General features: G+C 46.2%; 1 protein-coding gene and 1 long non-coding RNA gene across 2 annotated transcripts; one reads left to right on the forward strand and one right to left on the reverse strand.

Annotated features, from left to right (window-relative positions):
* Window positions 1-104: 104 nt before the first annotated feature.
* On the reverse strand, window positions 105-8,525 carry LOC121348183. Its single transcript, XR_005954349.1, has 4 exons — window positions 8,326-8,525; window positions 8,140-8,220; window positions 1,359-1,480; window positions 105-241 (listed from the first exon to the last, which is right to left on the reverse strand). It is a non-coding gene; the product is annotated as an uncharacterized LOC121348183 (long non-coding RNA).
* A 2,287-nt stretch (window positions 8,526-10,812) lies between these two features.
* ALB (albumin) lies at window positions 10,813-21,095 on the forward strand. The gene is made up of 15 exons (XM_041427432.1): window positions 10,813-10,941; window positions 11,621-11,681; window positions 12,524-12,656; window positions 13,487-13,701; window positions 14,289-14,421; window positions 14,590-14,687; window positions 15,720-15,849; window positions 16,669-16,883; window positions 17,008-17,140; window positions 17,936-18,033; window positions 18,156-18,294; window positions 18,914-19,137; window positions 19,622-19,754; window positions 20,650-20,706; window positions 20,901-21,095. Exons 1-14 carry the CDS (start codon window positions 10,857-10,859, stop codon window positions 20,698-20,700), a joined length of 1,848 nt encoding a protein of 615 aa, XP_041283366.1. The 5' UTR covers window positions 10,813-10,856; the 3' UTR covers window positions 20,701-20,706; window positions 20,901-21,095.
* Window positions 21,096-24,724: the final 3,629 nt, after the last annotated feature.

The following is a 24,724-nucleotide window of genomic DNA, read 5'->3' on the forward strand; positions in this document are numbered from 1 at the left end:
CTCAAACCCCTCCAGTGTGAAAGCCCCTTTGGGATCAGCTTCTGCCTGTTTGGTGCAGTAAGGCAGGTGATTTGCCCTTGGCTGTCCTCACCCATGATGAGTGTCACTGGAGACACACAGACATATCCCACTCAGGTGCCCTGAGAACCATTTGTGTTCCCTCTCAGGGACTGATGGTGCGTGCTCTATCAGTTGCTCTTAGAACATCATGCCAGCTTTGACCACTTCCTCACAGGGAGAGCTGTGAAAGGAAAAACAAGCCCAGAAAGCAAAACCTTTCAACAACTGATTCAATGAAGAAATCTGCTAGTGCTCTGTTAAAAAACAAAACAGGGGTTCTGTAATATATTTAGTACTTGGGGAGTCTTAGGTAAGAAATGGCTTCAGCACTTGAAATCCTAAAATGCATTAATACTCTGTCAACCTTACATGTTAACATGCATAAATTATTCCCAAGGTGTGTTTCAGGCTCCTAATTTGCTTGAAAAACTTTCAAAATTATTATCCTTTTTTAGTACAAAACTGAAAAACATCATGGCACATAGAGGCCAAGGGCATCTGGACAAGATTCTGGATTCTTGCTCATTCTCTTCAGTGTGGTCACAGGTAATGTAAGACAAAGACAAGACAAATCATAAGATAAAGTGAATTTTTTTGGTGTATTTCATGTATAAGGGATCTGTAATCCAAAACTCTAAATGAGATCTCTCAAGCCAAAGCCGCATCACCTATATTTGAGTATTAAAGTTTACTTGTCAAATTAATATTTTGCTGGTTTTTTTAATTTTATTTTTTAATTGCTGACATTTAAGGCAGCATCAGCTGTGGGCTGCACAGGAGTCAGCTAGAAGGTTAAACATTTCTTACAGTCTGTGTTGTGCCTGGGTCCAGCCAATCCATAATGATAATTTCTATAGTAACCACTTTTTAAAGTCAACAATTGATTAGTTCTGAAATTAGTCCTTGAAACAGCTTCTCCTGGAGCAGCTTGGAAGATCTCAGTGCAAGCAGCTTTCTACTGGCATGCAGAACAACAAGGCTCAGGCTGTTTTTTCTCTCCTCATATAGAGTGTGCCTTGAAAATATTTATCCTCCCAGGGTAGTTTTATCTCTGGATAAGGAAGGGAGTGGGAATCTCCATGTAAAACTCGGTAAGACCTTGGATTCAGTGAGGGCAGTGTAAGAAATGCCTTTGGTATCTCAGAAAAGCACTTGAAGTGAAGGAAGAACATTTTTACAGAACTCAAATTAGAACTAGAAAAACCGTCCACAAGTTTTTGATGACCTAAAATTCCCCTGGAGCCTCTGTTTTCAAACAGAGCCTGCCCTCACTTGTTGCTGTGTGCTGTTTCACTTACCGGCTGCATATTGTGGGGTCCTGCTCCGCTTCAGGGGCCCGTGGGTTCTTAAAAACAGGAGAGCTCAATGTTGCTGTTATTCCAGTGCGACTCTGGGTGGCGCTAAAAGCCGGCACCTGCAGCTAAAACCAGTCTGATGTTAGCTCTTCCCAAGGCTTTGGAAATTAGCTTTCACTAAAGCATTGGATTCTTAAATATCTATGTCCTGAATTTTTTTTATTCGACAGTAAATATGAAGTGGTTTTGTTCTGTGTAGTTTATGTCCAGCGGGCTAAGCAAGCATTTCTGTGTGTGGCATTTACAATGCCACTGACTCTATTGCTAGCTAGTTACAAAGGTAGGAGCTGCCTTGAAATAGCTCTGTGTTCCTCAATTAGTGATCTTTTCAATAAAGAGAAAAAGTGCTGGTGGGGTGAATTTTCTTTTTGTCACTTGGCATCCTCTTACTTTCTTCCCTATGCCTCTGAGTTCATTTATACTTTTTTAATGAGAAAATACCTCAAATGCCAAACTTATAACTGTCTAGTGAGTGAGCCTATGAGTGTCCTGAAAGGTACATCTGGATCTTTTATTTTCAGTCATTAATTCTAATGCACAGCCTCGGCTCAGTTTTCTCAAGTGTGTAATTTTCAATTACAGACAATATATTAATTGCTAATAGTTAACTTTTCAGAACTCAGTTTGAATACAAATTACCAGGCTTACCTTCAGACATCACTACAGTCTCTCCATGTACACCAAAGCTCTTAAATGCTGCTTGATTTCAGTGAGGCTGCTTGATTTTAAGCTTGGATTCAGCAAAGCACTTCACATGCAACATTTAAGTATCCTAATTCCAAATCCTGCACATCTCTTTGTTAGATAGTGACTGTCACAAGCCAGAAAAGCAGTCCAGAATTTCTGGAGTGCTTTATCAGCATTACCTCATTTCTTAGGGAACTTCTCACATTCTGTATTTCTGATGTGTTTCTTTAATTTAAAAAGACTCCTGTAAGGACAGTGCAAACATTCTTCAAGAAAACTGCCTCCATAAGCATTGCACAGATAACATGCAGTAAGAGCAGCAAATAAATCACACATCATTACTAATCAACAAGCCGAGTGTTCTCTCCATTATTAATCCAACCCCAGTGAGGGCTGATCTCTTTTTTGGACACATCAGTGTGGCAATTCTCTACGACTGTCACTTTCTTTTCCCACAGGGACATGAAAATGTTCTCAGTTTTGAGGTCCACGGCCTCTTTGTGCAAACAGTTCTCTTAACAGTAGGTGGCAGATTTCTCCTGCCTGAGAGCTTGGAGAATGCTTCATCGGGCTGGATCTTATGGAATGCTGACACCTTTTATTCAGGACACACTGTAGCTTTCCCCGTCAGAGCCCTCGTTTAGGAAGAGATTAGGCTTGAACATCATTTTTAGAGTAATCTGGATATTACCTGAGCTAGACTTGCTTTTGCAGGTACATGTCCTACTCATCCACTAACCAATCCAAAAACATCTCTGTGATCTGGTGTGAAATAACTTGCTTAAAATATTGTAGGGAGGATTGAAAATCTGTGTGGAAAGATCCAAGATACAATCTCCCTTGGATTAAGCTCGGTTTCCAGAGAAATCAGGCAAGTTTTGGCACTGACTTTGACGTGACCAGAATTAGGTCAATGCTGAATATATTTCAAAACCTTGCACAGAGGGCCTGGTAACCTTTGTGAGTTGCCAAAAAGCTCCTTAAGCAATATCAGTGCCCAAGAGACAGGAGGCTCTGCCTAAAGTGCACTTATACACTAAAAGCAGGAAGGGAAAACCTCATTTCCCTTTCAGAAGGGGGAGCAGATAGGTTGCCTGCCTAATAACAAAGAACCAAATAAAATAATCTTGCTTTTGTTTGAATGCTAACTAACTAACTGACATAATACACACAAGTTCCTTGGGAAGCCTAGTCTCAATTTCAATTTCTCCACACAATAATTTTTAACTCCGATGTTATGTTGTTCTGGACTGAATTTTATGACCAGCTTGAGTGTGAAGTTTTCTTCTTGTGGATGGACAGGCAAAATAACCTAAGCCCATGTCAGTGGAGTTTCTGTTTTGTGACAGTGGGATAGTGGGAATGACATGGAACATTCTATAGCCACGAGTCCCTGATGGCACACATCCCAAGGTCCTGGGGGAACTGCATGATGCATGTGGTCTCCAAGCCACTCTCCATCACCTCGGAACAGTCACAGCTGTCAGGTGAAGTCCCCAGTGACTGGGAAAAGGGAAACTCTTTGTAAGAGGGGTAGAAAGCAAGAGCCATGGAACCACAGACGGTGAGCCCTACCTCTGTGCTGGGGAAGGCCCTGGAGCACATCTTAAGGAATCAGTGTTGAGGCACACGCAAGACAGAGAAGTGATGCAGGACAGCTTCACTAAGGGCAAATTGTGCCTGACCAAACCGGTCCCTTCATGATCATCAAATGCAACCAATAACCCAGCACTGGCAAGTGCACCAATACAGCGTGTAAATTAACTGAATCCAAAATGTTTCACTGAAACATGAGAGTACTGATAAACTTCCATAAAATCCAGTTATATTTCCCTATTGGCTCTGACAAACCTGCAGGGAGGGCAGGCTCTGTACGAGAGAGATTTCTATCAAGTGATACAAGAACATTTGTATTCTGGGATGTCAAAGGATCCATCCCAGAGCTCCTCTCGCTGACAGCCAAGAGGCTGCAGCGCCCAACAGTGCAGCAGGACCTGAGAAACCACGAGACTTGCGTTCATATCAGACTCCCAGCATTTTCAGGTTTCCTGGGCTCACCAGCAACAGTGTCCTCAGTCTTGACTTAGCACCAGGCTGTCCTCTCTGCCAGAAGGAACTGGGAGAAATTGGGTTCAACACATAATTTGCCCAGCTTCCAATCTCCAGTCCAGGGAGTCAGGAATCTGCCTAGATCTGCACTGACTTTAAGGGAAGCCTTAAGCCTCTTTGTGCTGGGAATAGCTCCCACTCCATTTTCCAGCACTCAGAGTCAAGGAGGAAAGTCAGAGTCCCAAGGTCACACTGAACTGAAGGTACCAGAGTATGGTAAAATCAGGTGACCCCTTGTCTGGGAAGAATGATGCATCTGACTCCATGACATCAGAAGGCTAATGAATTACTCTATGATACTATATTATTCTATACTATACTACACCACATCTAAAGTGCAAAAATCTCATGACTGTCTCCTGACTGACCGTCAGGACACGTGCCTGGCCCCGATAGGCCAAGGAAACAAAACGCCACCATGGTGGGTGAACCATCTGCATATTGCATTCTACTTTGGCACAGCACTGGAGCAGCAAATGAGATAAGAATTGTTTTGATCATTCTCTGCTTCTCTCAGGTTCAGAGAGGGCGAATCCCACACCAGGGAAGGGCACTACTACATTAATTGTTCTAACTGAATTTCCTGAGTCATTTTTTTGACCTGTGGATATGCCTGGCTGGCAATATTGAAGCGCTGTTGGTATCAGCAAAAAAGGCCTTTGGGCAGAGAGCAAATGTCAAGGACTGTCAGCATGGGGCTGGAGAGCACCACAGAGGAATGCCCTTGGGAGTGTAGCCTCTGCCTAATTGATCCAAAAGACAACACCAAAAGCTTCATGTGCAAAGATTTTGTTAATATTTCTTTGCATGGCTTAAGAAGGATTCTCAGTTTAGTGTTCAAATTTAAAAAAACCAATTCAAACATCACAGCTATTTGGCTTTACACAGCCACAGGTCTGCTTGATAGATCTCCTTAGTTCCTCTGATATATGGACCAATCTTCTGATAACTTATTTAAGAGAACCTCATGAACTATACAGACCTTTGCTAAGCTCAATCACAGTTTCTGGTCTCTGAGAAATTTTTCTGATTCTGGGAACGTGCTGAGGAACCTTTCTTCTAAAATCAGGTGTTCCTGAAGGCCCTCAAAGTCAGAGACACCGAATTTCAAACCCCAGTCATTCATCATTTTGAAAATGAGAGTTTAGAAGCACTACTCTAAAGAAAAACCAACAAATAAACCAAGCAACGTTTCCTCAGTTTTGTATTATTTCTAGTCACTTCCTTAACTCTGGGAATCCCAGGTTTCCAGAATTACATATCATAGTGCAACAAATCCAGGTAAAGGAGAACATGGGAAGGAAAACAGCAACCTGAAGAGAGACAATGTTTTGTTGCTGCTGCTGCTGCAAATCCAGTTCTCTTCTAAGAGATCATTACACCCTGGTAATATCATTGGCAATCTGGAAGTACTGAACTGGAACTGCAAGCCAGAGCTCACCTAATAAATGTGGTCTGGTTGAATGCTGCTTGAAAAGCAATAGATTCTAACAACAGGAAAATACTGGTACTGGGATATGACTAACTGAACTTGGCTTCACAGGCTAAGGCAGAACATGGAAATATTTCACCTTGCCTTTGGATTTCACATAAAGGGACAAGATGCTTCACATTTCATTCATGGAACCTCAGAATTTGTAATTGCAGCATAATGTGCAGAAGTGGACTATCCTTTTATGTCAGCAAGTAAACAGCAGTGCCAAATTTTAAAATGTCTTGTCCTGCCTGCTCCATTAACGAGGACCTAAAAATGGCTCTACAAACTTTTCTTCTCCTGCTGAGGTGCCACCTGAGGCCCTGACTCTCAGCTAAAGAAATTCCAAAGACAGCAGGGGATATTTGAGGTGGAAAATGCTATTCTTGCTCCAGCACTTCATTTAAAACTACTATATTTTCATTTTTCAAAGTTGTGAGGGCTTTTTCTTAAGGAATTGTTTGCTCAGGAATAGAGGAAAGGCTGAGAAAAGAATCACTCCCTTTATGTCCTTAATGCTTGAACATTTACAAGTTGTCTGAAAGAGATGAACTAGGATCTTCCCAAGAAAGAAACCAACAAAAACACCCCAAGGTCCTAGCAGAAAAACCAGCACAAGAGAACAATTTTAGCACTAACACAGAGTCTGTTTCTGTGGAGATGGGCATGAAGGAGAAAATATTTAATAGCTTGGCAGTTTTTATACCAGAATGGGAAAACCCTAAGTTTACAATGAAACTAAATGGAAAATAAGGCAAGTAAGAGTGTCAGCACTGCCAGGTGATGCAGTAACATTGTGGGGGGCACCTGCAGAATGGCAGAAATTTTCCACAAGTCCCACAGCCCCTCTAGACATACAGGATTTTTTTCAACCCCTAAAGTGTTTCAAGTTGAGAGCAAAACCTGTGGCTCCCAGAATCATTAGTTGATTTTATTGCTCCTGATTTTAGCATATACACTTACAAAAAAAGTTAGTAGACATATTTTTTTTTAAAAATTGAAGGCTACGGCTCAATGGCCTAAAGAAATGCAAAACAAAAAGATGCTCCAAACATTTCCTGCTGTTCCTCCGAAGTTTTCATTATTTCTTTTATTGCTAAAGCACATCGAATTTAGGAAAGGAATGTTAACAATCTCTTGCCAAACAGAAGCTTTCAGCTTTGGCTCTTGACTACACCACATTAAATGGCTCTTCTCTCCTGCCAAAGGCCATCAGGTAACACAGCAGAGCAGAACAGAAATTGGAAGCTGAGTGCCAAAAAGTTTCTAGGGCACAAGTGAATGCACTGGATTCCAAAGACCTCAGGGAGTTATGTAAGAGGAAGAAAATAGATCTCCACTGATAGTCCTATCATGGGCTGAACATCAATCACAGCAGCGCAACGATTTCAGTTCCACATCAAAGGCATTGTAAGAAATACTGAAGAAAAACCTCTTCCTGAGAAGGACTTCCTGAATAGAGCAATGCTGCGCCTCAAGTACTTCTTTCCCACATCTATTTTCTATTTAGATACAAAATTTAGATATGCCCTTACCAAGATATAGCACTGATTTTTGTTGAGGGACCTTAGAAATGGATAACAGATGAAGCCCATACTCAGCTATCTGAGGGATTACCTACTTGAACTGGCAGAGCAAGAAGTCACAGGGACATGGAAAGCAGAGACAAGTTCTGAGAAGAACTGATACCCTCAAAAATCAGAATTGATACCCTCAAAAATCACTGAAGGCTGTGTGTTTGTATATATTCAGGCAATCGAATGCTTAATAGGCAAAGCAAAGCTGTCAAGCAGAGACAAGTTCTGAGAAGCCTCAGAACTGATACCCTCAAAAAGCACTGAAGGCTGTGTGTTTGTACATATTCAGGCAATCGAATGCTTAATAGGCAAAGCAAAGCTGTTCTTGTTCCTGCTGCCAAAGAATGATGTTGGCAAATGGTCATTAATAAGGGAAACAGCTACATCACTACACTGTGGACTTGTGAGACAAAGGGGTAGGGATGCTTGAACGGCCTAGGGATAGTGTACAGGATCAGCAGGAACAGTCATTCTTGTCGATTCCAAAATCCTTCTGTGAATGATCAAAAGCTCACTAACTCTGCAGGTGAGTGGCTGGTGCCAGAAGATGAACAGCTGAGCATCAGAACTCACCATATGCTCAGGACATACACCTGACATGGAATGCTATTGGCTACACCTGAGCAGGTCTCTGCCTCAAACCCCTTCTGTCTTTATGTTTGCTTTGTATGGACGAGTCCATCTCTGTTCAAACAAAAGCCATACATCTGACAGGTTGGACTCGTTCTGGAGCCAGACATCAGCGATAAGAATGGCAAACATCCTGCACCAGAGCAGGAAAAAAACGTATGTCTGGTACCTGTCCATGCATCCAGAGCTACAGACATTTATTTAGAAATACACTGATCATTACAGTCATTAAAAAATAGCTACTCACTGTGGCTACTGGCACAGCAATGTCTTGTCTCTAGGTTTGGTGTGTGCCTCATGGTCCCGTCCCACAAACAGAACTATAGGTCTTGAAAAAAGGAAGAAACAGCAGTAAATAAAATTGAGGGCCACAAAAGCAAAGGGGTTCTTGATGTCCTTTGGGTTCTGAGAGATTACTTTGAAAACTACTTACTTCCCAAAAGGGCTCTGACTGCTCTTCTCATGATACATCACATTTGTTTCTCAAGAGCCCCATTCCATATTAGTACCTCTCGGTCCACTGCTTCTACTCTTCCACTTTGCACAGGCTGGTATGATGAAGTATTTAAAAACTATGCATCCTTTTTATTTCCAGGTCAATTACTCTTGGAATTATTGTCCTTTGGTTCCCCACACCTGGAATAAAACTAGTTATATACATGTAACTTCAGTCATAAATGAGTGTGAAAATGGATCATCCTACAATGCCATTGATAAATTCCTTTTTCTAATGCCAGGACAACTGTTGGAGTGAAATCAATGCAGTATGAAAGCACAGAGTAACAAGGAACTCAGCATACTATTTAATACTGTTAAACAAACATGAGCATTGGAGTTCAGCTCTCAGCAGTTATATGAACCATTGGCATCAAGTACAGGACAGACAACAGAAGATATCTAGAAATAAACATGGACCCTGTATTCCAAACTTACATATTAACTCCAGGGGACCAGGAGTGTTCTTGCTAACACTGCACAATGATGCAAGGGAAAATTCCAGAGAGCTTCCAAGATGCAACATTGCAATCATGGTGCTGAATTTCAGCTTTGCCCTCCCAACCCTTAGCTGTAGTTTTCTGGAGACTTCTTTGGTACAGCCTGAGAGCATCTCAAGAGCTGTTCTAAGACATCATTCAGCAATACCACAGTTTTGCCTGATAGTTACCCACAAAATACCTAAACGTGTGTTTCTGTCCCACTGAATGCTCTCCTGAAATGTGAAAGGAGATGGCTCTTCTCTGAGCGAGGGATACGGTCAGTAAAATAATTACAGACTGAATTAACGAGCTCTTTGCCCAGGTGTTATTAGGCTAAAGCAGCACATGTCGGAAAGGTCCAGATTGCTCATCAATTCCCATCTTCTCCAGAAATGTGGTTTTTGCTACAACCACCTGAAAACAATCTCCATGTCTAATATTATGACATTTCTATCATTGCTTTTCTGCCAACCTGGCTTTTCTGCACCATCCTCCATGTAAGAGTTATCCAAATAACCTTTTAATTCCCAAAACAGAGCCTTGTTCATTTAAATCACTAACAGAATGCTGCCTTTTACCTATAGAAATATCAGGAGCAGACTCAGGAAAATGCACTGTTTTTTTTTTTTTGCAACAGCAGCAGCCTGTAGAAATTTCATTGTATCAAACTATTGTGTGAACTCATCTCAGCTGCAGAGAAGAACACAAGGTGCATTGCCTAGGCATTTTCCTGAATGAAAACTGCCTGCAAATATTTTGAGCTTAGACATATCATTTGCCTTATTTCAAATGTCTTTAGCAGCTCACACTCAGAAGCAAAAGGAAGTATTATGCATGTACTCAGTCAAATTTCCAGAAAACGATCATGGAATTGTTCTTACTATTCCCATTAGGAATATTATGGAGTTATGGCAAAACTGCCCATCTGAGGAAGAAAAACAGAGTAAAAAAAGGGAACTTCAAAGACTAAGGAAGAGTTTGGAGAGCACACTCTGGGCTCTGCCACGTGGGTGCTCACCAAGCACTTGCAAGGCAGCACACAACCTCCAGCTGTGTGGGCTGACATCCACACACTGGGGACACAAATTAATTAAAATAAATTGTAGCATCTCCCGCTGGAAGCTACATCACTTTGCACTCAGCAAGGATCCAGCCTTGTACTTGTTTGGGAATTTCTGAAGCATCTCACTGTGTGTCCTGAAAAGTAATTTTGATTTATTCCATGTCCTGGGGCCCTGTGCAAACTGCACAGTTTTCCTACGTCTGATCTCCTAAGTTACTGACTAATCAATGGGAAATTTTTCAGAGATGAAAGCCATGTTTAATTAAGAGATTACTCTTGGGAAGATGTCTGTACAAATGAGAAATTGCAAAAATTCTGAAATGAGCAGCTCTTGCACATGTTTGCCCATGTGCTTGGCTGTTTTCTGGGTATCAGTGAACAGCAGCACCCATGGAAAACCAGAGCAGGACCCAACAAATTCAGGAGCTCAAAGCAGCCACACATGTCTAGATTAGCCATCTCATCTCAATACAGTGATTTTAAATTAAAATTCTCTAATTTCAGGTGGACTGAATGGTCTCTGGTGAGCGGCTGCTATACAATACCAACATGCTCTGCTTTTGAACAAATAGTAGCAAAAAAAAAAGGCCACAGGATTAGCCCTGATGCCTTGAACTCCTTGTTTGTCATTTGATAAGGAAATTTACGCAAAACTTTATCTTTTTTGGGTGCTGGGAGGTTCGACCTCTTCGGGACAAAAAGGCCCACAATAACAACACAGAATAAATAACTAATACCAAATTAATTTTTGTCAAGGGCAGCTGAAGTTTTGTAATCTTCCTCAGGCCAAATGGCAATTCACAAATGCCAGCCTGATGGTTAATGTTTTACAAGCACAGCTAGTGAAGGGTATATAAGCAGATGCTCTTCCTTCAATCTTCCTAGCACTTTTGAGCAATTTTGCTCACATCATAATCTGAAACCATGAAGTGGTTAACATTAATTTCATTTATTTTTCTCCTGAGTTCTGCCAGATCCAGGAACCTGCAAAGAACTGCACGAGATGCAGGTAAGAAAGGATTAATTACTTCTCTTGGAAGTCTTTTTTCTATCAATTTAATGTCTTTAATATAGTTTCACAAATAATTTGTGGGAGCCTGATCCATATTGAACAGAAAAATGTGATGGACTTGAATATAAACTAAATCAAGAGACAGTGGGGAGATGGGTAGGACACTCAGGACAAATGAACTGATGTCAGTGAGTCAGGATCTGTTCCTTTCCACCACGGAAAAAGCAGCTGCACTGTGCTCTTGGAAGTTCTGTCTTTTGAAAAGTTAATAACTGTGTTCAGAAGAAGAAGGTTTGCTCAAATCAAACTGCAGCTGCACTGCTTTATCTGCAGCGTTTGGGGGGGTGGTTACCCAAAGGACACATTTGCTAACCCTGAATAATAAGTCCCAACAGTCACTCTGAGTGAATGAAGAAGCTGCTTACAGAGGTGAATATTCTATTAGGTCATAAAAAGCACAGGCTGGGGTTCCCTCAGACACACAAGCAAACCTAAGAGTTGGGTACCTGCAGACAAATGAACACGAGTTCAAGCTCCTCAGCTGTTCAGCACGGAAGTCAGGTGCATGCTGAAGCCTGGTGAAAATCTGTGCCCTGGTGCCCAGAAGGCATTTCTCAGGGTCCAGCACAGGCAGTGTGACAGCGAGCATCACTGCTCCCTCTCCTTTTCTTCCCAGACCACAAGAGCCCCATCGCCCACCGCTTCAACGACCTGAAGGAAGAGACATTCAAGGCAGTGTAAGTGAACGTTCAGCTTCCACCTCCTAACTGGCTTTTTGTCTCTCTTGATGTTGTACCAAAAAGGGAAAGTAAGGCACTCTCTAAGAGCTCACAGGGAGTGTGTAAGTCTCGCTGAAACACTCACTCAGCTCCTGTCACTGCAAAACCTAGAAATGTTTTAAGACCTGAAAATGTTACAATGACTTCCTTGCTCTCTGGGAAAAGAGCTCCTTGGAAACCTTGCGAAAAAGCCTCTGTTCCTTCTCTGAAAATTAAAGAGGCATGAGGAATACAGGTTTGCTATCCCTAGAATGAAGAGAAACCATTCTGCATTGGTCAGAAAAAAACCACAAACTACCAACCTCAAAAAGAAACCTGCGACAGGTTTTCTGGGACAAATCAGTGATCTTCATTTGAAACTGGTTTTGGGAAAGAGAGGGCCCTGACAGACACGTAAGGCAGCCTGAAGATCATAATTGCTAACAGTGGCCAAATCCAGCTCAGGTCATGGCAATTATGAGTTACGATTTATCGCTGGTAAAAGTGACGGAAATTCCAATCACAGTCTTTTCTTGTTTGGTTATAATTTAATATTCAAGACTTTTTTTATTGGGAATGTAAACAGGTTATTGGGAAGGTTAAAGGTTAAAAGGTTATTGGGTTAAAAGGTTATTGGGAAGGTTAAAAACATATTCAGAGAGGAGGAGAGAAGACGACAGATGTGGGATCTGGCACTGTGCTCTGCACGGTGCTGTGGTGAACCTTTGTGCATGTAATTTGAAGTTCAATTCAGAGGCAGCTCTGCAAATACTGCCTGATGTTCCTCAGTCTGATATTCCAAACTGTGCTTTGTGTTGCAGTGCCATGATCACATTTGCCCAGTACCTCCAGAGATGTTCCTACGATGGACTGTCTAAGCTGGTGAAGGACGTGGTTGATTTGGCTCATAAGTGTGTGGCCAACGAGGATGCCCCTGGCTGCTCTAAACCACTGGTAGGCAGTGAACCCCTCACTGCTGCATTTCTCCTGGCTCTGTGCAGCTGCCAGGATCGCCCTCCTTGAGCACTTACACCTGAACCTTTCAGGGGTGGCTGCTGTCACAGGCCAATGCTCTGATTCCAGTGCTTAAACACAGAACTTGGTTTTGTCAGGTTCTAAACCTCTGCCTTTAAGAAGGGCCTAAATGATCCATGGAGACATGCTGGAGACCAAACACCACACTCTGGCACATTCAGCTTAGCACTGCCTGAAAATAAGTGTTAGCACTTGGTACAAAACCCCAGCTGTGAGGGACAGGCCTCATTCTAGGTATTCAAGTGACCCAAATGTGTGGATTTCCACACTGGGGTGACTTGAAAAGGTGTGTGCTAATTTAAGGCACTTAGTTTATGAGGGTTTAAAAAATTCCTCTAAGATCAGGTAACAAAAGAAGTTTGCAGGTATTTAGGATCCCCGGATGTCTAACAGTTTCAGCTAGACATTAGTTCTCCCTAAAGGTTTCCCTCAAATCCCACTTCAATTCCTCTGAAAACTCAGTTTAGTGCAATTATGAGTAAAAGGAGATCACTGTCTTGCACAGAGTATTTTAAATTATTATTAACTTTTTTCAGTAAAGCATTGGAACTGTTTGATACTGGACTACATAAAATAAATCTTTATAAAATGATTGAAAGCCAGTAGATGATTTTGCTTTTTGGTCTAAACCTTATCCAGTAAAAATGTGTTTGCTGTTCAGCCTGGCTTTTCCTTTTCAGAGGAACAGACAATACACCGCGCTGTCTATATACAAACAGTAGCTCTGACCCTCACACCTCCCTTTGCAGCCCTCTGTTTTCCTGGATGAAATCTGCCAAGTGGAGAAGCTCCGTGACTCCTACGGCAGCATGGCTGACTGCTGCGGCAAGGCCGATCCCGAACGGAACCAGTGCTTCCTGTCCTTCAAAGTGCAGCACCCCGACTTCGTCCCGCCCTACGAGAGACCGGCGGCCGACGTCATCTGCACCGAGTACAAGGACCACCGCGTGCAGCTCCTGGGAAAGTAAGGAAACGGCCACTTGTGGCGTCCTACCCGCTCACATTTCCTCTTTCATGCCAGAGCAGGATTTTGCAGTCAAAACAGGGATTAAGGATCACATTTTGTACATCTTGGATGAGCTTTCCTCCCCAAACCTGCTGAAAACTCAGTGTTTCCAATACTAATAACTTACTTGCTCCAGCTTCCCACTACTCTTTGTGTAGTTGGCAAGAATGAGGAAAGGTAACAGTGAACAGAATACTGGCAATAAAGTCTTGGTGAAAGGGCCACTGATTAGCTTTTCACACTGAAAATCAGAATTGTCAAGTATCTGACCACACATTTTAAAAAAGCAGATGTGTGTCAAACCAGAGGGCTGCCAACATCAGGAGATCGCCCTTCAGCCACAGTTACCGAGCCCTGCCTTGCCACGAGTGAGGCTCAGCAGAGCATTTCCCATCAGCAGGCATTATGTCTCAGAGGCAGATTACTAAACTAGATCTCTAAAGTAGATTTCTAAACTTGAAAAAAGGTTAGAGAAGCTGCCAGAGGTTTAAGGCCATTGGCTTTGTCACTGGAACACGGAACTAAGGCTTTCCTTTCCCTTCTAGTTTCGTCTACACCGTTGCAAGAAGAAACCCCTTCCTGCACGCCCCAGCCATCCTGGGCCTGGCTGCTGAATACGAAAATGCGCTCAAAAGCTGCTGTGCAGACAGTGATATTGGTGCTTGCTTGGATGCAAAGGTACAGCAGCTTTGTCTCTGAGGATAAACACTACGAAACTGAGTGAGAAACAGGCAGAATTTTCCTGTTCATGCAAAGCTTTGCATGAAGAATTTGGAGAGACAGGCCAGGATTAATCCTGTCCATTGGACATAATTTAATGTGACAATGTGTGTCCTGTTACCACAGGCAGCTGACATCAAGGAAAGAGCCAAGAAGATAGATCTGAAGCAGCAGCACGGATGTAGAATCCTCAACAAGTATGGTGAGAGGACTTTCCAAGCCAGGTAAGTGCCAATCACTTTTTTTGATGCAATGTAGGCTTGTCAGCCTGTGAGAGAGAACCTAGGAAAAGCTCAGCTGTGAGAGCTGCAGAGCAATTAAACCATCTCTGGAACCAGTCCAGAGGATGGAGAATTAACTGCTGGAGTGTCCCTCAGAACCAGAGTCACAGTGTGCTTAACCCACACTTGAGCCAAAGCTGTACCCCATTCCTACAGCTTTCAGTGATGGATGCATCACTAGTCAGCAGAGTAAGGTGCCAGTTTGAACCTTAAACCAACCAAAAAGTCCCACTTGGCAGAATCACAGTTGTTACAACATTTGTTTGTAAGACAAAGACAAGCTTTGGCAATTTAATAACTGGACCACCTGTCGGGGCACAGAGAGGTGCTTTCCTTCTGTGGCCAGGCTGATACACTAATATTGACTAGGATTATCTTACAGACACAGCCAGCTTTCATTTAAAGGCATCATCAGGACTATAGCTACATGGTTCCTACAGCATCACTAGTCAGCACAGTAAGGTGCCAGTTTGAACCTTAAACCAACCAAAAAGTCCCACTTGGCAGAATCACAGTTGTTACAACATTTGTTTGTAAGACAAAGACAAGCTTTGGCAATTTAATAACTGGACCACCTGTCGGGGCACAGAGAGGTGCTTTCCTTCTGTGGCCAGGCTGATACACTAATATTGACTAGGATTATCTTACAGACACAGCCAGCTTTCATTTAAAGGCATCATCAGGACTATAGCTACATGAGCCAAGGAATCTGGAGCACTTTCCAGTTGCTCAAGAGTGGTGGGGAATACTGGGTGTGATTCTTACAGTTCAGGCAGAACAGGAAAACCACAGACTTGTTCCTTTCTGGCTTTACTGGTGCAGATGTTGATGCCCTTTTTTTTTTTAGCCACCAGGAATTAGATGAGTATTTTCTTGAAATAATCCTGCCCTACCTTATCATGTGTTAGTGACGTGGAAGCTTTCTGTTCCCCACAGTGCTGTAAAACAAGAGTCTTTTTCTCCTTTTCTACCCAGCAAACTCGTTCGTATGAGCCAGAAATACCCCAAGGCTCCATTTGCAGAACTTGTTAAGATGGTCCATGATGTGAAGGATGTCTACAAAGAGTGCTGTGATGGGGACATGGTGGAATGCGTGGATGACTGGGTGAGCTCACTGTTTTAAAACAAAATTGACATATTTGAAAGATATATAGTAAGACAGTAATTTGTGCAGCTACACGTTCACAGTCCAGGGAACTTAAACTTGGCACTACTGGAAGGTTCCTCAAGCACTGAAAAGCTCAGGATCAGCACAGCTGACTCTGGAAGTAGGTTTCAGCCCAGCTCTGGATCCAGCCCTGTCTAATCATAGGGACAAGAAGCCATTGCTCACACTTTATCCAGAGTGTTTGGCCCAAACCAGAACATTTATCAGGGAGGTTGTCTCATGGCATTTATTCACTTGAACTCAATTTCAGTCATAGGGAAAAACAAGTGGAGGCAAAAAGGCTGCAATTTTTTCTCCAATCCTAATGCAGCTTTCCTGTAGTGCCAACAAATGCTAGAGAACAGATGAACAAACCTCTGCAATGGTGAGATGCTGTCAGTACTGCCTGGCTGACTCAAACCTGGACACACTGTTGACCCAGCTCGTTCCAGTGCTCTGGGCTTGTTCTCTATCAGAGCTGGGCATCTGGCAGGACTGACAAGACCCATCAGGCATCCCCGTGACAGAGCACTCAGTGACGTGCCCTGGCTGTGCAGAGTTTGGGCTCTCAGTTCTAGGATCAGCAGGGGAGCCATTCACCCTGCACAGGCCCTGCTTATTTCTCTTTGTGTCAAGACAGCATTTTTTAGCAAAGGGCTAAGTAAATAGGTGACCTGAATGAAAAGAGAAGAGTCTGAAGCAGAGAGAGCAGATGAATTAACCTGTCTTTAAATTATTACTGCACATCTTATCTGATACTATGTATTAATTTTACAGTCAGAGCTCGTGGCCTCCTTGTGCTCTAAACAAGATGTTTTCTCAAGCAAACTCAAGCCTTGCTGCGAGCTGCCAGCTGTGGAAAGGACCAAGTGCATCATGGAGGCAGAGTTTGATGCGAAACCCGACAACCTTCCTTCTCTGGTTGAAAAATACGTTCACGATAAGGACCTGTGCAAACACTATGAGCCAAACCACGACGCGTTCCTGTCAGAGTAAGTAGTGCCAGCAGCATTCCAAGCTCATTGTCCACCTGAGGCAATGTCCTCGTTATTCCTGCGCCGTGCTGAGGAAAGCAGCACATTATTCAGGAGCTCTGTCTGCCCCTGTGCCTTGCAGGTTTGTTTATGAATATTCACGAAGACACCCTGAGCTCTCCACACAGCTGATTATGAGGATTACTAAGGCATACGAATCACTCCTGGATAAGTGCTGCAAGACTCACCACCCTGCCGCGTGCTACGCGAACGCTGTAGGTGCAAACTCTGCTTGCAGATGGCTAGAATGCCTGGCTGGTACCTGTCATCACACAACTGTGTGGAGAAGCTCCTACACAAGAGCAGACAGAAAGCTTTAGGAGAGACTAATTCCAGGGGAGGTTAATGTCCTGGTGGGAGATGAAGCAGTCCATGGCCATGACAAGGATACAGGGGTATCTCAGATCACAGAGTAATTTCATTTGTCACATCACGTTATTTCAGACCAGTCTCACTCAGCTGTCTGACGCCTCTGTACCTCAGCTGTGATTCTGCTTGTCCTGAGGCTGACAATTAACTGCTCCGTTATTCTTTGAGCTCACAGCCTGCCCTGAGGATGGCTGCTCGTGGATTGTGATGGGAGCATGCGTGGCCAGCACACACACACACCTCAGCTTAGGTCTGATCCACAGCTCAGCCACACACAAGACACAGCATAGGATGAGTTCCCAAAAGCTTTGGCCAAGAGATGCTCCCCTCGTGGCTGATAATAATTGAAATATTTAGCTGATTTAAACAAAAAAAACAAACTCCCACTGCTTAGAAAATAAGTCCAACAGGTAACTAATTTAAATTAAACTCTAAAAATGTTGCTGCCTTTTTCAAGGAAATTTCTGTTAGAACTTAAGACCCGCTAGGGAATCAAATCCTGCCTACACCATCCTGGCTCATCAATCCTGCAAACAGAGTAGTTGTAGATAAGGTTTAGAAGAGGTCAGAAGTTACATTTGTATGACTGCTAGCAGCAAGTCCTGCTCTAATATTACTAATACATTTCTCCTTGTTTGCAGGAAGAGGAAGCAAACAAGCACATCAAGGAAACCGAGGATGTTGTGAGGACCAACTGTGAGCTGTTCAACACCCACGGCGAGGCAGAATTCCTCAAAGGGTGAGCTGATAACCATTCCTGATAACCATTCTGGAGTCTTCACTTGGTTCCCCTTCAGGGGGCTACTCGTGCTCCACCTGAAGAATGCTCTAGTAACTGCCATTTCCATTTGACTTTGTCAGAATTCTGGTCCGCTACGCCAAGAAAATGCCTCAGGTATCCAGCGAGACCCTGCTTGAAATCGGGAAGAAAATGACCGCTGTTGGCAAGAAGTGCTGCGGTCTCCCTGAGGACAGACGCATGGCCTGTTCTGAGGGCTACGTGAGTACACGGAATTACTCTTTTCCCTTCTCCTCTTGGGGATGTTTCCTGTTCATACAAACACTGAATTCTGGTGAGACAGCAAACACAGCGTTTTTGCATAAACACCGTGCTAAGCATCTACCTAACAGAATTCCAAGTCTGTTCATTTTTTAATGGATGTGAGAGCCTAAATAGCTAGCTGATGGTATCTTGTGAGAATTTTAGTTAAACTTGGCTTTCTCTCAGCAAGCAAGAGTGAGTTCATAGAACTGGCAATCACAGAATAACCTGGGTTGGAGGGAATCTCAAAGATCATCCAGTTCCAACAGCCTACCATGAGCAGGGACACCTTCCACTGGAGCAGGCTGCCCGGAGCTCCATACCTGGGACTGTGGCAGTTGTATATGGGAAATGTCCTAAAGCAGTGTCCTAAAACCCTCAAACCTACTGATTGTAGTCCAATCCCCTGACTGATGAAGAAATGCTTTCCTCCAGGAATACCTATACATTTTAATTTGTAAACACGTACCATTTCCCAGCAGGTGTTTCCAGCCATGCTGCTGTAATAGAAACATCACTTAGCCGCTGTGTTTTTGGGAATTTGTAACTAACCTGTGCCCTCATCTTTTCTTTCCAGCTGAGCATCATCATTGAAGATATGTGCAAGAGACAGGAGAGCCACCCTATCAACGACCAGGTGTCACAGTGCTGCAACGAGCTCTACTCCTACAGGAGACCCTGTTTCACTGCCATGGGCGTGGATACCAAATACGTGCCTCCACCATTTGACCCCACGATGTTCAACTTCGATGAGAAAATGTGCACTGCTCCTCCGGCTGAGCGCGAACTAGGGCAGCTGAAGTAAGCTCCAATAAACACTGCAGGGCAGCTTTTGGCACGTAGCACTTTGGGAGTACAGCAGGCAGCTACACCCTGTTTTGTCATCTGACTGGGGCTTCACTGGTGACAGAAAACCAGAGCTATGTGTTGGTACTGACCTGCTCAGCCTATAACATCGTGTAGTTTGGGAGAGGCAAAAGAGAATTTATTCTTCACTTAAAATCCCTCTCTTACCTGACCAGTTTCACGTAGCCCCGCTGCCAGCACAAACCTTGAGATGTACTTAATTAGGGCAACATACAGATCATTTCCCTAAGCTTTTACCCAGCTAACACAAAAGAACCTGATGGTTGTGTCAGACTGGCAGTTTGGAGTCACCAACAGGCTCATCTAGGCATGACAAAAAACCCTCAAATGAGCTGTGCCTTGGGGGAATGGTGTCTTGTAAAGCAAGAATGCGACTACAGCGGGCAGGATTAATTGTGTCTTGTGGCTTTCTTTTCAGACTGCTCGTCAACCTCATCAAGCGCAAGCCCCAAATGACAGATGAACACATAAAGAAAATTGGTGGGAGTTTCACTGCCATGCTGGACAAGTGCTGCAAGCACCAAGATGTTGTGGGATGTCTTGGGGAAGAGGTACTTTCTATCTCCTTTTGTTTAAAAAAAAACCCAAACAAAAACAACCAAAAAATCCCAAAGCACACATACAGGAACGTGGAAACTGAGCACTGGAAAGCTGCTCTGCCAGCTGCTGTCCGTGTGCCCTTACAATGACTGGCAGAGCTCTCTGTGCATCCTGGCTGCACAGATTACAGCCACTGAGCAATTGCACATGGAAAGGCTGTCGGGAGGGCATTCAGTCAAACCAGCTGCTCAAAGCACATCTTAGAGATTAGATGAAGCTCTCTCAGGTCTTGTCAGAAGAGCCAAGTATCTACGAGCCACAGCTGAAAAATATCCATGTGCAGAATTGAACTGCATCTCTAGCATGCATAAACTTCCTCTTGTGCTACAGAGCCTTACGAAACTCTGGGACAGCCAGTAAAAAGTGCATGTGGATCAGTTCTCAGGAGTGCCCAGCACACACAGACACATGGGCAGCCTGGCTGATTGTGTCACAGGAAAGGTTCATCCGCAGCCATGTGCCATTGCCAGAAGTACAAATGCCAGTTTGCAGTAGCAACCTCGTTACCCTGTAGGGCACAGAGCTATTACCAATATCTTAAAGTGCTTATTCATTGAATTCTTTTTTTATTTATATCCAAAGCGTTACACAGTTACATATATTGGGAAGACTTAGGAAATAATTATTTTGCCTCCAATCAGTTCCAAAAGTTTCTTTCCCACTTTGACACAAGCAGAAGACACACAACATCCAGGGGCACGTGGGTCCTAGGGTCAGGAAGTACCAGCAGAATTCCCCTGAACCCTAACTCAGGCACGAGTTTAAATTTCCAGCAGTTCCTTCTCAAGCACAACCTACTCTTGTCCTTGGCTTCTCTCTGACAGCTGTTTGTGTTCCTTTTCCCAGGGTGCTGCCCTGATTGTCCACAGCAGATCCGTGCTAGGAATCGGTCTGTAACCCGAGGTAGGCAGCAGCACGAGCACACAAACCTGGCTGTCAGTCTGTCTGCCCCTTCTGCCCACCCTTCCAGCTTCCCTGCAAGCCCCAGCTGTGCCCTCCCTGATTGTTTCACCATCTGCAGCCCATTGCACTGGGCTCAGACAACTGAGGTACTGCCAGTGCTGCCGCTTTACAAAACACTCCTTTTGTCTCTCCAGTCTAGGCTGCCAGCGAGAAAAACATGAAGAAAAAATTTGCTGTGTAACTTCTCCGGCCCCTTACCCTTTTCCATTCGGCACTGAATGACGATTTCATTAATCTTCAGTGTTTTGTCATGCACTGAGCTTTTCAATTCCCTCACTAAAATGATTCAAAAATAAAGGCTTTATAAACCCACTCCTGTCGCTGTCTGCTGGTGATCACCCGAGGCAAAGCTCAGCAGTGCTGCCCGCACCAATGGCTGCTCTAAGCAGAACACATGATGGCAGAGTCTGTATTTCAGATTCCTTTTTCTGCTTATTGCTCTTGGAAAGTTCTTACGAAAGAATACGGAAATTTAGCTAGACTTTAACACCCTGATTCAATTGCATGTTGATTTTAGGCTTTACTTCAGCCATTATAATTATATATTAAGAGAAGTTTCAAAGGCACTGTTTGATCTAAAGACAACGATCAGCAAGGACCTGTTCTAAAAATCAAATTATTTTTACACCTACCAAAAATCAAGCATCTCTTCATTTGCAAAGACTTGCAAACAGCCCTGCTTTTAAGACTCTTTTCATCTCTGAACTCAATTTTCAGGAAGCGTTTTAAATTTTCTCCTGAAAAGCTCACCACCTAATTCATGCCCTCCACTACAGCACACTCCCCGGAGAGACACTTCCAGGTCCTATGCCAACAAAACCGTGCCATTCGCTACAGCTGACATATATCAGTTCACCGGCCCGGGGCGGCTCAGGCCAGCCCGGCTCCCGGCCCCGGCCCCAGCCCCAGCCCCGGCCCCAGCAATCCCGCCACCGCTCACCGGCTCCGCGCCGCCGCCGCTCCCTGCGCTCGCCCCGCGGAACCGACAGAGCCGGAGCGTGTTCCGCCGCTGCTGCTCGCGCAGCCTCGCCCAGGCACCGCCCGCCCCGGCCGACACCGCCCCGGAACACCTGTGCGGGATCCCGCTGCACCGCCCCAGGCTCTGTACGAGAAGCCGAGCCCGGCGCTGCTCCGGGACGGGCGGGGACCGCGCTCCCGCCGCTCTCCGTCCCGGCGGCTGCCCGTGAGCGGCCCGGCGTGTGGCGAGAGGCGGCAGCCGCGCCCCGTACAGCCCGGGCCAGCCCGGCTCGCTGCGCTCGGCTGAGCTCGGCGCGCTTCGGTTCGGCCGAACTCGGCTCGGTTCGGCAGAACTCGGAGCCGGACCGGACTCGTTCGTACTCGACTCGGTTCGGCAGAACTCGGAGCCAATCGCGTGGTTCGGCCGAACTCGGAGCCGGCTGCCGGGCTCGGCCATACTCGGCGCGGTCCGGCCGTACTCGGCTAGGTTCGGCTCCGCTCGGCTGGGCACCCTGAGGGCCGAGGCGCTGTGCGGAAAGCGGCGGCCCCTTATGGTTTAACAGCGGGCTCCCCTCACGGCTGCGTCAGTCCGCACCCTTCGCTTTGGGGTGCCCGGCTGCCAACGAAGTGATCGCCGGGGCCATGGGCTGTCCGTTTCCCCGCGGAGGTTCCGGCAGCGAGACACAGGCGTGTCACATTCCACACGAGACCAGTTCGTGGTCCGAGGCTGAGCCAAATCGAACCCTGCTCACCCGAGCTCGGCCGAACAGAAGAGACCATTACGGGCCGGGCAAACCGAACCGAGTTCAGCCGAACCGAACCGCGCTCGGCCCAGGGACGCGGCAGCAGAACCCCGCCGCCGCCCTCAGGGAGCCGAGCGGAGCCGAGTTCGGCCGAAGGCAGCCAGCGGCTCCGAGTTCAGCCGAACCGAGCCGAGTACGGCCGAACCCCGCGAGCGTCACCGAGTTCGGCCCAACTGACCCGAGCTCAGGGAGCCGAACAGAGCCGAGCCGAGCCGAACGCAGCCGGCGGCTCCGAGTTCGGCCGAACTCGGCCGACCTTTGCGAGCGGCTCTGAGTTCGGCCGAACGGAGCCGAGCTCAGCCGAACCCCGTGAGCGGCTCCGAGTTCAGCCGAACAGAAGAGAACCTTACGATCTGGGCTGAACCGGGCCGAACGCGGCCTCCTGCTCTCGTGCCCATTACTGAGCGCGTGTGATGGACTTTTGGGCCAAAGCATTTCCCTGTTCATTTCCCTGCCTCTGTTTCCCTCTTGCCTTCCCTGTGCTGCCTCAGCCCGCTGAACTTCATACCCCAGAACCGCCTGGTCCTCTTGACCCTCCAGTAAATCCCTTCTCTCACGTCCCTCTCGTTACTGTATTCCTTGGCAAACCAGCCCTCCCCGTTATGTTTGCAGTCACACTCCGCTCCGCCCGGCTGAACCTGCTGCCGCCCCAACAGCGCCCCCCGGCGGAGCCGAGCGCTGCCGCGGCCCCAGCGCCGCTCGGGCCGGGCTCACGGCCGGGCCCCGCCGCTCCGCCGCCGCCGCCTGCGTCCCTGTCGGGCCCCGCCCGCTCCCGGAACGGGACCCGTGTCCCAGAGGGGCAGCCGGCTCGCATTCCACCCTCCGTGGGCCTGCAGGCCAGCAGCACCACACGGCTGTCACACACTGCAGCCCCCTGCGATGAAGAGGCTCATTTCTGCAGCACGCTTTATTCCACAGGAGCACGAACCTCCGGAGTCTTTCTTCTTTCCTGTAAGCAGTTTGATGAGAGGCCTGGGGCAGCACGGAGGGACTGAGCCTGCTCTGCCCAGAGCACCCCTCTGCCCCCAGCACAGCAAAGCCTGGGTGCGGACTGCAGGAGCTGATCAGCAGAGGCAGACATGCCAGGAAAGTCCAAGTGCTCCTTCTCGGGGAAACGTCAGCAGCTCTTGCTGCCCCTGCGATGCTCCAGGGGAGGCTCTGGCAGAGCTGCTGCGCTCTGCCCCTGCCCTGAGACTCCAGTTAGGGACGGGCATGCAATGAGGCCTGCACCGCAACAAGGCAGCCAAGAGGAACGTTGTGTCAGCACCTGCAAGAGCTGCTCTCAGCTTTAATTCCTACACTGCACTTCCCACAGTTCCCACCTTTCCGAGGGAACAGCAAGTGCCGCAGCACCGTTACCAAGGTGTCTCCTTTCAGCTCAGGCAACACGAGGCAGAGCACAGGCCAAGGGGACAGTGACTTCCTAATCTGCAAGAAGCCAAGCTTTAACCAGACATCAATGGCTTTCCCAAGGATTATCAGGCTGCTGCCATCTTCTTCTACCATGTCCAACAGATCACCATTCCCAGCTGGGTTTCTCCACATGACATGCAAAACCCCAGCAGGCACTGTGCTGCCAAGGCTTCTGTGAAAGCTCTGGCCTTTTTTGGAAAGGTGCCGGAGCGTGGGCACTGCCAGGGAACGGCGAGGTCGCTGCTTGCGGCACCCTCAGCTGCGCTGGCACTTGCTCTTACCTGCACTACAGGTCAGCTCCGATGCTGATGCAGGTGCTCTTCACAATGTGAAATATGCAAGACTTGGTGGCACAAGCAGAACCAGGTCCTGGCTGACCCCGTGCAGCTTCAGGCCCATCAGCTCCTGCCCTTGCCCTGGCCCCAGGTAACACGAACCAGCACAATTCTCCTCACACCTCAAGGCACCAAGGCCTCAGTGCTGCAGGCCCCCATCGGTGGCACAGGGGATCGTGCTTCTCTGGAGATCAGCAGCAGATCTTGTAGCTGTGGAGGGTGCTCCTCTGAGGAGTTTTTGGCAGCTCTGGCTTTGGGACTTCTACAGGATCCAGTTGTCTCATTCCAGTATTCCAGCTCACACGACTGTATTACTTTTCAGTCACTTCCTCACTGCCTTTTATCAGGAAATATTACAGGCAAGACACAGCCAACAGCAGCTAACAGGAACTTCAGAGATTCCATGATTTGGCCACACATTATCTATGAGCAGTGCAAGAACTAACCCTC

Source organism: Onychostruthus taczanowskii, unplaced genomic scaffold (genome assembly GCF_017590055.1).
Source record: "Onychostruthus taczanowskii isolate IOZ18803 unplaced genomic scaffold, ASM1759005v1 scaffold114, whole genome shotgun sequence".
NCBI lineage: Eukaryota > Metazoa > Chordata > Aves > Passeriformes > Passeridae > Onychostruthus > Onychostruthus taczanowskii.